This window comes from Hippopotamus amphibius, chromosome 12 (genome assembly GCF_030028045.1).
Source record: "Hippopotamus amphibius kiboko isolate mHipAmp2 chromosome 12, mHipAmp2.hap2, whole genome shotgun sequence".
In the NCBI taxonomy this organism is placed as follows: Eukaryota; Metazoa; Chordata; class Mammalia; order Artiodactyla; family Hippopotamidae; genus Hippopotamus; species Hippopotamus amphibius.
The window spans coordinates 71,917,587-71,929,330 of record NC_080197.1 but is presented as its reverse complement, the minus strand read 5'-3'; the positions used below and the strand labels follow the sequence as shown (position 1 = coordinate 71,929,330).

Below are 11,744 nucleotides of genomic sequence, written 5' to 3'. Positions count from 1 at the left end.
ATCTGAAAAGGTTACCTACCTACTGTATGATTCCAACTATATGACTTTATGGAAAAGGCAAAACTATGGAGACAGTAAATAGATTAGAAGTTGCCAGGGGTTGGGGGTAGAGAGAAATGAATAGATGGAGCACAGAGGGCATTTAGGGTAGTGAAAAATACTCTTTATGATACCATAATAATGGATACGTCATTATACATTTTTCCAGACTTGTAGAATATACACCACCAAGAGTGAAACCGAATATAAACTATGGGCTTGGGGTGATTACTGAGTAGGTTCCTCAGTTGTAATAAACACACCACTCTGGTGGGAGATGTTGATAATGGGGGAAGCTTTGCATGGGTGTGGGCCGGAGGCATATGGAAAATCTCTGTACTTTCAATTATGCTGTGAACCTAAAACTGCTCTAAAAAATTAGTTTAAAAAAAAAAATCACATGGATCAGTCGTTGAACTTACAGCACAACTCATGTTCACAGGTCTCACACATTTCAAATGAAAACAAAGTAGTCTAAAAATAGGATATATAAAATAATATATATATATTCATATTTTAAATACATGAATCGACTCAGCCTGACATCAATGAAATATCTACTTGCGCTCATTAACTGTAGTAACAGGCACAAAACTGGGAAACTCAAAATAAAAATATATGAGTAAATAAAACAGAAGAGCCTGGCAGGTCACCCCGATTCTCGCCCATCCTCTTTGCTGTGCTCTATTTGTTGCTTTGGTTGAGCAACCTAGAATACATAGAACTTAGGATCACAGTTGCACCACATCCGAGACACATCCTTATCCAGTGTGTTTGAATATAGGACTGTAGTATGAGTATGTTCATGTGAAAAACTCGTGATAATCGAAAGGTATCCATAGCGATAGAAATGAATCTCTTACACCTCAGACTAAGTTACAAAGACAAGTAATCTGAAGGCAGCAAATACAAAAGACAGCCAGTTGAATAAATTTTTATAAAGCATCTACTATACAGAAAACTGTGTAAGGTGCTGGGTAGTGACACTCCATCCCGTGAAGGGGCAAATGAGGGAATGGGGTGCAAAATCAACAGCTGAAAGATAAATTTATTTCAAGAGGTCTCTTCATTGCGGGGGGAGTGAGAGCAGAGGACATCTGCTGACCTGAGTGCTACAGAAATCCTATTTCACATAAAATTAGTGCTGTACAAAATTTAATGTTTAATGCTGGTTGTCCACCAGCAGCTTACAATGAAGTAAGGGCCAGTTCAAAAAAGGTACAAGAATATCAGAGAACATATAAAATATTTATCTTGACCTATTCTCCAATCTTGGTTTGAATACAAGAACCATACTAGATACTGGGGATAGACCATAATAATTAGCACCAGGAGGAAGTTAAGAATGAGGACAGAGTTAACATATTAAAGACTTTCTAACCCAAGGACTATTTCTCCCCAGTCTTGCTCAGTCTTGAGTGGATTGTCTTATCCAATAAAAGCCATAGAATGATCATTTTGAGGAACAACCAAAAATTGTTGGCCCACAGGAGTTTTCTCCTTGAGGTTGACATCTAGTTTAAGAGAATTATACTGCAAATCCAACAAGGTCTACAGCTTGAACAGAAATGTGCTTATTTTCATGAGACCTGAAGGGGATGAAAGCATTGTCTTACACAATGGTAATCTGGAGATCAGGTAACTTTCCATGGCAAACCGGAAGAGGATGGCCACACATTTTAATACAATGTAAAGGACCAGAAGCACTCCACCATAAACAAGCTACCAAGCCATGCTCTATAGCTGCACTGTCCAAAAGATAGCCACAAACTTCACTTAGCTATCTAAATTTAATAAAAATTAAATAGCACTAAAAAAAATAGTCTATTGGCACCAATTATACCAGCTATTCTACCCATAAATGAAAAATCAACAACAGGACAGACTTATAACAGACTTATTACAGTAAAGGAGAAATGTTAATCATAGAATCTAGATTGGCATATGGGTGTTCATTTTACAATTCTTTCAACAGTTTTCTACGTTTATATTCAATTATATTAGCCACATCTCAAGTACTCAGTAGCCTCATGTAGTATCCAGTGGCTACTCTATTGGACCACTCAGATACAGAACATCTCTTTTATCACACAGAAGTTTACTGGACAGAGCTGCTCTAGTCTAGCGGCTCAGGAGTCCTGGCGACACCAATTCTTCTACCCTAAGGTCCCTGGGCAAAGTGGATGATGACTACCAGGACTGTACACTTTTAGTGAAGGTTCACATGGAAAAGTGACAGAATATTAGTGCATTAGTTACTAACAGGAGAAGTAATCAAGTCTATCAGAAAGAGGTTGAAGGGAACTGAGAAATATGACTGGGATCTGTGTTCATCAGGGGTTAGGATATAAATACACACACACACAGACATGTAAGTCTAAATTTTAGACAATTTTTAGAGCTGAGAACTCATTTATTTCCCACAGATATACAAAATATATATATTGTGAAATATGGGAATAGTGGCATAATACAAGATGTGCCTAACTTGGGGTACTGACTTTGCCTTCGTAACCCTGAGGAAACCACTGCTTATACAAAAACATTTAAATGTGAATAATCCTTGAGGGGTTTGTCACAAATGTAAAAAGTCCAAAACCTTCTAAAAACAACTTCTATAAGCACCAAAAAATTAAATCCCATCAGGTACAGTAGAAACAAGAGAACATCTACAACTGGATGGGAATCTGGCTACATGTTTCTACATGAAAGACCCTCTGCCACAGGATGCACCTCCTAGAACAATTTTTATCTTTAAAATGGATCACAGATACCCCCTCCCGAAGGAAAAAAAGCACTGTCCATCCAGGCTTTGATACGTTTTATTGGAGCAAAATTTCAATAAAAGGTGGCTTTCATTTACAGAATTTAATGTGTGTGGGGACTGTCCAATCCACTTGCACTCAAGGGAAGATAACCATTAAGCCTGTTTATATATTTTCTTACTTTCAATTTGCATACAAAAAGTTTGCTTCACATTCATAAAAACCCCAATATTATAAATGACAAACCCTCCCTCACCCACCCTTTAAATATAAACACAGTCTGAAAAAACAGACAATTTAGATTGGTTTAATCTTGAAATGTAATCCAATAAGACTAAAAACTAAACATTTCAGGTCCTGTACCAAATAGTAAAATACTCGAAGGCCTTCAGGATCCCTAAAATTTAAAAAGATAAAAGTTACTTTTTCCTTCCTAGAATGAAACAACATAACAGTATACATTAATTCCTAAAACAAAACAAAGACCAAAAACCTAAAACAATTAAGTTAAAGGAACTGAGGAGAAAGGAAGGATTTTCTGATAACTAAAATGGACATACTGAATAATTTCCATCTCTATCTTTTCTGTAAGAAAAAAATACATAAATTTCTTTGTCAGTACTCATTTCATATTTAAAGTTCATTTCCTTATAAAATAATAGTTATGCATCACAAAAATGTATACGGCAAATAAAATTATAAAGAAAGAAAAAAGAAACTCAATACTAAGTAATGTCATTCCTCATGAAATAATTATAAATATTTTGGTATTTTTCTAACCTTTTTCATAACTAAAATCATTCTCTGTGACCTTTTAAACATTACTTTTTCTATTACATTAAAAAAATTCACAAATAATTTTTAATTAATTTAACAATTCTCTCTATGTGACTTTTGGATTTTTTTCCAATTACTGATAAGGTTTTAACAACCATCTTTATGAATAATAAAGTTTTTTCATTATTTCAGAGTATTTCCCTAGGACAGATGGATGCTCAGAAATGAAATTAGCTGGGCAAAGATAAATGAAAAATATTAACAGCTTTTGATGCATATTATCAAATTGCTTTCCAAAAAACATTGTTTCAATTTACAATCCCAGTAGGACATGAATGCCACATCTTCACCAACTATGGCAAAACAGATGTTACAGTTTAAAAGTATCTGGCCAGTCTTTATGAACATAGCCTTTTGTATCCAATAGTTACTACACACATTCATTCCTTTCTCCTTTCCTCTAATAAATTATAAAGCACCTATTGTGTACCAGGCATTGTACTAAATTTGGAGATACGGTAAGGTTCTCATGGAGCTTACATCGAAACCAGTTAAGCAAACAGATAAGTTATTACAATTTAGGGTGACAGGGAAAAGACACTATAAGAACATTTTGAGGGGAAAGAGTGGAAGGAAATAATTGAAGGCAGAGAGATTCTTCAGACAATGGTATGTGGTACTGCACTTACAGAGCTTGGGAAGACATAGATAGCTAAAGTCATACTTAAGCTATACTGGGGTTTTTTCCATTTCTTTCAGTATTAAACCCAAGGAGGAGAATGATGTAATAAGGGACTAATAAGACTGATAAATCCAATAAAGATTTCTTTTAAATTTTGTGATGCTGTGTCCAGATTAAGATTTTTTTGGCAATCAGTAAAATACAGTAACTTCTTTGATAAGTTTTCACTAATATAAAAATGAGGATTACATATATATAATAAACTGATAAAGTATGCAATTAAAATAATCTTACCAAACTGTCTATAGTTCTAAAATGAGTCTCTCTAATAAATTATGTCAATTTAGTCTAAATGCTTTACCATACTCACTTTGACTGATTAACATCAATAAGAGAACCTATTTTTGATGTGGTAAACGAAATGTGTTCATCTCCAATTACAATCTCAAGCTCCTGAAAAAAAAAAAAAAAAAGAAAACAAAAAGGAGAAATGTAGTTAATGTAAAAATCCATCCCAGAGATTCTGTATTCTTGCTACCAACAGCTCCTGATTTTAGCTGCAAGTTTTCTAGCCGTCATAGAGGAGGAAAAAAAAAAAGAGAAATGATCTGTTAGCTATAAACTATGTCTGTAAAATAAAAACCTCATCAACTCCTCAGGAGTCCCAATATTAGGATGAATCACAAATCGCTTTCCAGAGGATCTCATAAAGATGATGCTATCAAATGAATGATATACTTAAGAGTGACACAGAAATGTTTCTTATAATGTCACTAAAAACTAATAATGTGGGGGATTCCTAGGTGGTGCAGTGGTTAAGAATCCGCCTGCCAATGCAGGGGACACGAGTTCAAGCCCTGCTCCAGGAAGATCCCACATGCTGCGGAGCAACTAAGCCCGTGCGCCACAACTATTGAGCCTGCGCTTTAGAGAACCGTGAGCCACAACTATTAAGCCCATGTGCTGCAACTACTGAAGCCCATGCGCCTAGAGCCCGTGCTCCGCAACAAGAGAAGCCACAGCAATGAGGAGCCCACGCACCACAATGAAGAGTAGCCCCCACTCACCGCAAGTAAAGAAAGCCCGCGCACAGCAAAAAAAAAAAAAAAAAAAAAAGACCCAACACAGCCAATAAAATACATAAATAAATAAATTTATAAAAAAAAAAAACTAATAATGTGGGTATAAGCCTATTTTTAATATAATGAATACAAACACATTTACCCTTTCTACCAGGCTCTACAAATAAATTGCATAATATTAATAACAGCACTATTTAGGGCCAGACCTACTATAGGTCAGGCCCGGTGCTAGGGACTTTACAAACATTCTCTGTAATCCCTAAAATTGGGTTAATAAAGCCTACCCTTCTCACATCAGCTTTATTAGCCTAATTTTACAAATGTGAAATCCAAGACTCATAAGGCAGAGGAAAAAAACTGCTCATATTTACAACCACTAGTAAGTGATGGTACTAATATTTGAATCCTGAACTGAAGACTGAGAGATTCATACTCTTTTGACTCCACAAAACAATTAAAATTAAGAACCAGTAAAACAAATATAACATAATAGACGTTTCCAGTGTGCCAAAATTAAGTATAAATTTTTCTCCACATTTTATCTGCAAATCTAAAATGAAAAATTAAGAGGCTATGTTTGTAGTGATTTTTCAGTTTAAATTAACAGATGTCATTAAGGATACTCCGAGCTATGTATCTGATCAGAAGATCTCATTATGCATAGTTTATGGTGCACAGGAAATGGAGAATTAACCAAGACTCTCAAACAATCACAAAATCTTTGACTTAAAGATCCAACAGACAATTTCTGGAGCATGAGTAATCCTCCCTATCAACCAAAACGCACGAACACATCATCAAGTGGGTAGATGAAACACTGCTCTCTCCCTGAGTCTAAAAGAGATAATAAAAGGTTGTTGCTGTTTTTAATGCAAAAGTATATACGTATAAAACAAACAGATCTAAATTTACTTCTTAAAAGTGTTTACAGTGCGTAAAATAAATACTATTAACTATTACCTTTGCTTTCCTAAATAAAGTTTCTTTAAATAAAAGTGTTAAGTTACTATAGAGCGTCAGTGTCTACTAGATTTCACCATTTTCTTCTAGTCAAAGAAGTTGTTATACAGTATAATCCTCCCCCTGGGGTCATATCTCACGTCTCCAACAGCTGAAAAGACCCAATTCAGAAATTAAACTGTCTTTCTACAGAGTGAAATTAGACCTTCAGAGCTCTTCAGCAGCCCTTTGAGAAACATCAATTTTTCTGAAGGGAACATAAGAGGCAAAGGCAATGCTCAGTTTGAACAAAAAAACCAATCAAATCCCTCTCTGGGCATAAAGATGCAAATAAGAATTTGCAAAGTTATAAATCTGGAGAATGCAAATTTTACGTAGTCAACGAGAATCCTAATTCTCAAATTTAACAAACAGTTGTGTTTTTTCCTACCTATTTTTATTAAGAATTTATTATTCCTAATGAAAGTAATTAACCTATAATAGAAAGTGTTCATAACATTGTGAACACATCCTAACTTTAGCTGGGGTGGCTGCAGAGAAGACTGTTCAGAAAGATGCCTAAATCGACTCCTTTCCTACCAGGAGGCTGCACAGAAAATGATGCAAAGTGAAAAAAAATTATAAACTATTTACCAGTTGCCTACGTAATGGAAAACCGAAGACTCAATGAGGATCTATTCTAAATAAATAAGGAGAAACATAATTATATCAACAATTTTCAGTATTTATGCATTTAAAGAATTATTAAATACGAACCTGCCGACCAACCCTGTCAGGGGGAGGCCACAAAGCATCATCTTCTTTTGTAATTTCACTGTCATCAATAATTCTCTTCAATTCTTCCATTACACTCTTGTGAACATAAGCCTGAAAATAAGTTAAAAAATTTCAGTGTCCATTTCTCGCCACAACTCAGAATGAAATAATAAAATGGAGTTACAAACCCTAAGTATTCAAATAGAATATTAAAGAAAAATTTAAATCTGATTCTAAAAGTACAGGATGGGAGAGAATCATTCATCGTTCTCATGATTTTTCTTCACTCTCTTGCCCTTTCCTTTAAAACATATTTTTCCCTCTTCATATCACTAGCTCCTTCTTAAAACCTTGTATTCTGCCTTTGTAACACAGGACTTAAATATCTCTGAGTGGTTAACACAAAATCTACAAGGTGAACAGTGACATATACAAATACACATCACAGTTAGGGCTTTGAACTTTTTCTTATACCTAACTTTTGAGACCTTCATTTAAAATTCATACTGTGTTTAAAACATGATTTTCAATTAGCTTTAAATAATGAATAGAGTAAAAAGACAAAGTTAATTACAAAATGAATTTAATATGCTCAAATGTGGGATTACAACTTAATATATTCAGATTGCTTCTTCTGTTGTTATAGATGCTACAATTAGAATCCTTTTTCAATCTATAAATTGGCTTCTTCTTTACAGCCTTAGATGTACTTTAAATATATAAATAAAAAAATAGACATGAGGAAAACAGGCTTAATATAAAAAATTAGACATCTGAAAAAAACTTACCTCCTTTCTGATCATGACATCATTTTTATAATTGCTGTTGTTGGCATATCTAAGTTTTCCTGTGGGAAGTGGAAAAAAATTCAATCTATAACAGCAAAAACTGCTAAAAAAAAAAATAAAGAAATGACATTGTAAGCAATTTTGAAGGTAAAAACCATTTTATACTACTACTTTTAATATTTCCTCCCTCCTGGCATAAGACCAATGCTGGACACATATCTGCTGTTAAGTTAGCAGAAGTTGAAGCCAGTCAACTTTTTAAATTCCACGCCTTCAATACAATTCCATATAATGGGAGGGTCATTTTCAAGACCCATTTTCTTAAGCTCTGACATGATCTAGACAGGAAATCTGAAAAAGGAACTAACATTTCTTCTAAAGTTTATGTTACATGTACTGGTGCTGAGTTATCCAGAGCTTTTAATCTAATCTATAAAACAACCCTGAAAAAATGGGTTTTATTCTCTCACCTATTCACAGTTGAGAAAACAGAAAGTTAAGTAACTTGCCCAGGGTCACACAAGATTCAGATCTAGATCCACCTTCCCCACTACACCAAAAAGTTCTCTTTTAATTATTTTCCTTCAAATTAATGTACTATGGCAATGCTACTATTTTAGAATTGTAATTAAGCACACAGACTATATGCTGCTTCTGAAAAAAAACTGACCAGTTTGCTTCCTGATCTACATTTAATTTTGATGTATTCCCTGCTGTACGCCTCTTCTCATGTCTAGTCAGTTGCCCAGGTACAGATGTAATATGATCCGGATCCTCTAAAATGACAGATTATCCTAATGAGGTGAACCCCTTAGGAATCGCTGTCTTTGGGACTCATTATTACTGATGCAAAGGTTGTGGAATAGTGTGGTGGCAGATGAGATCTACTGTTCTGGAATGAAATTTCCCTAACAATATTAGACTACTTAATTTATGTGACTAGCTAAAAGTGATACAAGCTAAAAGTTGTTCACAGGCAAAGGCCCTTAAAACTGTATCACATAAAGAACAGATGGAGAGTTCTGGTAAATCTGGCTCCTTAGCTAAATTTAGAGAAGACCTGGGGAGACCCAGGGAGAGTATGGTGATTGGGCAGTTACCCTGACTTCTGCACGAAATGTCTGCTGTTCTTCCCTTTTCCTAATATGTGATCCTCCCCTAATTTTTCTTTCATGCCTTCACAGAACTTTGTCCAAAGCATGAATAGAGCACTTAATATCCATACTGCCCTACGGTTAGTTTCATGTCTATGTCACCCACCTAGATATAATTCCTTGAGGGGAATTAAAGAGCCTTATGCACTACTGTATCTTTGATTTTTGTTCTTACATGTTGCCCAGCACATAAAAGTCTATGCAGTTGGACTGTCGTTGTTACAATAAAAATTCAATATACGGTACAACCATCTAAAGAGAATCAGAGCTGTCAAAAGACAGAATTTGCTGCCCATTCCTTGGACGGCAGGCAGTTTTGACCTCACCCCCTGCTCATAGGACTCTCAGCAGTCTGACTCCTTTTTCCCCTTAGAGACCAAGAAGAAAATCTACTCTCGTTTCAAGTCTCATTTCAACTGTCACCTTCTCTAAAAAGATTACCGATGCGTTCATGTAGAATTAATCACGCCCCCTTTTTACAGTCAATGCATTCTATAGGGAACAACTGTATTTAGGCACCCAAAACACATCATTACACTCATTTTTCTACACGTCGTGCTGCCCGCTTCAGAGCAGTCCTCATTCGTTTTTTTTTAGACATGCAGCCTTCCATACAACCCCTGAATGAATAAAACGGATGAATGGGCAGTCTGAAATTTACTGTTCACCGGAAGATTTTAAGCATCCACAGGTCCACCGCGTAGTGGGGATGTTCTCAAAAATGTTCAAGCATTCGGTCGATAAACTAGACGGCCTTTAAGGTCCCTTTCCGGTGAACTGATTCTAGGATTCTGATTACCCTAGGTCCAACTTTAGTATCTGGCAGCTTTTATTAGTTAATTGACACTGATTAATTCTTTTATTCACAAAATCCACGTACGCTTCCTATTTTCCTTCAGCTCCTCGGCCCGACCGCACACTCGTGAGCCCGCGGAGGCTCGCCCACCCTCCCCGCCTCCTCCGCGGCCTCTCCACCTCACTTCCCGCCGCTCAGCACCGCGCTAGCTTGCGGCGGCCGCTTTTCTGCTCACCGTCCGGCCGAAACTCAAACTCCAGAAACTCGTGTCCAAACTTGCCCTTGTGACCTACGTAGTAGCGCAGGTAGAAGTCGCTGGCCATAGCCATCTTTGTCCCCGAAAAGCCCGCCGAGGGCCCGGGCGACGTGCCGCCCGGCGCCTGGCAGTGACGTCAGCCGCCCAGGATAAACGCGTCACTGTGGGCGCGCCCTTCCCGCCTCCCGCACCGCCCAGAGGAAAGCGGACCGGCGGGGTCTCGCAGGAGTGGCCCGGAGGCGCCGGCGGAGGGCGGCAGCGACCTGAACTTTGCTTTACTAGGGTCGGGAGCATATTATTTTCAAAATTAGGAAGATCATATGCTATTAGGAAAGCAGAGAAGTGTGAAAATATGAAAGCGTTTGCTATGGCCTTGGAACTAAGGTTTGCAAGTCGCTCTGACTTTTCGGGTCTCTAGTTCTCGGGGCATCCAGTGAGGTGGGTGTGGCCTTCGTCCCCTGATGGTGGAATGAGTAAAGATGAAGCCCAGAGTCAGAATGGCAGATCTGCAACTCAGCCCTTTCTCCTGCTGGGTTCCTGACACGGGCCTTTCCCCTTCGGACAATGATGGCTAGTTATCCGGCATCTAGGAGCCACTCATAGTAGAGACAAAGTAGAATCCATCAGACGGGAAGTCTGAAATTTTGAAAGGCACGTTGAAACTGAAAATCTGTGACAGTCGTGATGTAAAAGAATTTCTTTTAATAGTAAAACTTACTTAGTAAGGGTTACTCTTTAGTGGCCTCTGGAGTTTTGGCAATTTGACTTAAGATCAAATGGTTTAGCCCGCGTTTCTTACCAGATAGAATTACACTGGGGAAGTGAAGAAGGAGTGCTCATCTGGGATGGGTTTTGAAGGATGAAGAAAGACAAGGTGAATTTTACAAAAAGCCTGTTTTTTAGATATTATTGATTACCTTTCTTTTACCGACACACAGAATAATCTTGCCTGTTAGATGACCTTTAACCTTAAGTGGGATTTGATAGAAAGAGTGGCAGTCAGAGGACCTGGGATTCATTTTCATCACGTCTTGTCTCTACCTAACCTTGGTTAAGATACTATCTCTGAGCCTGTTTATTCGTCAACCAAATGAATAGCCTACAATCAACTTCACCAAGCTCAAAGAATGGTCGAAAGGATCAGATAGATAATGCATGTAAAGTAAGATTTAAAATTTATAAAACATTATAAAATGCATTATAACGGGCATTTCCTACGTGCTAGAAGTGGTTGGTCACTGGTAATAAAAAAGAGCCCTTTGCACTTGTCTAGAAAACAAACATGTAGACACATATTAGCCCAAGGAAGCAAATGCTATAAGAAAGATTTTTTTTTTTTAATGCTGGTAATACAGCGGAAGACACAAGTCACTTTATTGGGGAAGAGGGGAAGTTGAAGAAAGGGGAAGTACCAGGGAAGGCTTGTGACAAGATGTGCTGTTTGAATTGGACCTTGTTGGATAAATTCAGTATACGTTCAGAGGGATGGAAAAGCAAATAGCCCGAGCAAAGGCACAGTGGTGTTACAATGCATGACTTGGGAAAGCCAAAAAATTCAGTATTGTTAGAACACAAAGTTCACGAAAATGGAATAACAAGAAAAGCAGACTGAGCAGGTTATGTTGAGTCTGTATTAGCAATTGTATAACTGTCAATATAGAAAACTATATTAACCGTTGTATAAATGTT

At 37.0% G+C, this 11,744-nt stretch overlaps 1 protein-coding gene across 4 annotated transcripts; it reads right to left on the bottom strand.

Moving 5' to 3' along the window:
- Nucleotides 1-578: 578 nt before the first annotated feature.
- MAGOHB (mago homolog B, exon junction complex subunit) lies at nt 579-10,194 on the bottom strand. 4 transcript variants are annotated; one of them, XM_057702362.1, is made up of 5 exons: nt 10,035-10,194; nt 7,850-7,908; nt 7,062-7,172; nt 4,634-4,716; nt 579-3,201 (listed from the first exon to the last, which is right to left on the bottom strand). In XM_057702362.1, the coding sequence occupies exons 1-5, from the start codon at nt 10,126-10,128 to the stop codon at nt 3,102-3,104; spliced, it is 447 nt and encodes a 148-aa protein (XP_057558345.1). In that variant the 5' UTR covers nt 10,129-10,194; the 3' UTR covers nt 579-3,101. The 4 variants fall into 4 exon arrangements, with proteins under 4 accessions (XP_057558345.1, XP_057558347.1, XP_057558349.1 ...); XM_057702364.1 differs by having other exon boundaries at nt 7,850-7,952; nt 10,035-10,189; XM_057702366.1 differs by having other exon boundaries at nt 10,093-10,183.
- Between the last annotated feature and the right edge of the window lie 1,550 nt (nt 10,195-11,744).

What these genes read in the sequence shown, in the direction of transcription:
- MAGOHB (XM_057702362.1), bottom strand. Translation starts at nt 10,128, where the DNA reads ATGGCTATGGCCAGCGACTTCTACCTGCGCTACTACGTAGGTCACAAG. An exon ending in GTTTGAGTTTCGGCCGGACG is followed by an intron (nt 7,909 to 10,034) that starts GTGAGCAGAAAA and finishes CACTTCCCACAG; the next exon opens with GAAAACTTAGATATGCCAAC. An exon ending in CTGACAGGGTTGGTCGGCAG is followed by an intron (nt 4,717 to 7,061) that starts GTTCGTATTTAA and finishes TTTTTTTTTCAG; the next exon opens with GAGCTTGAGATTGTAATTGG.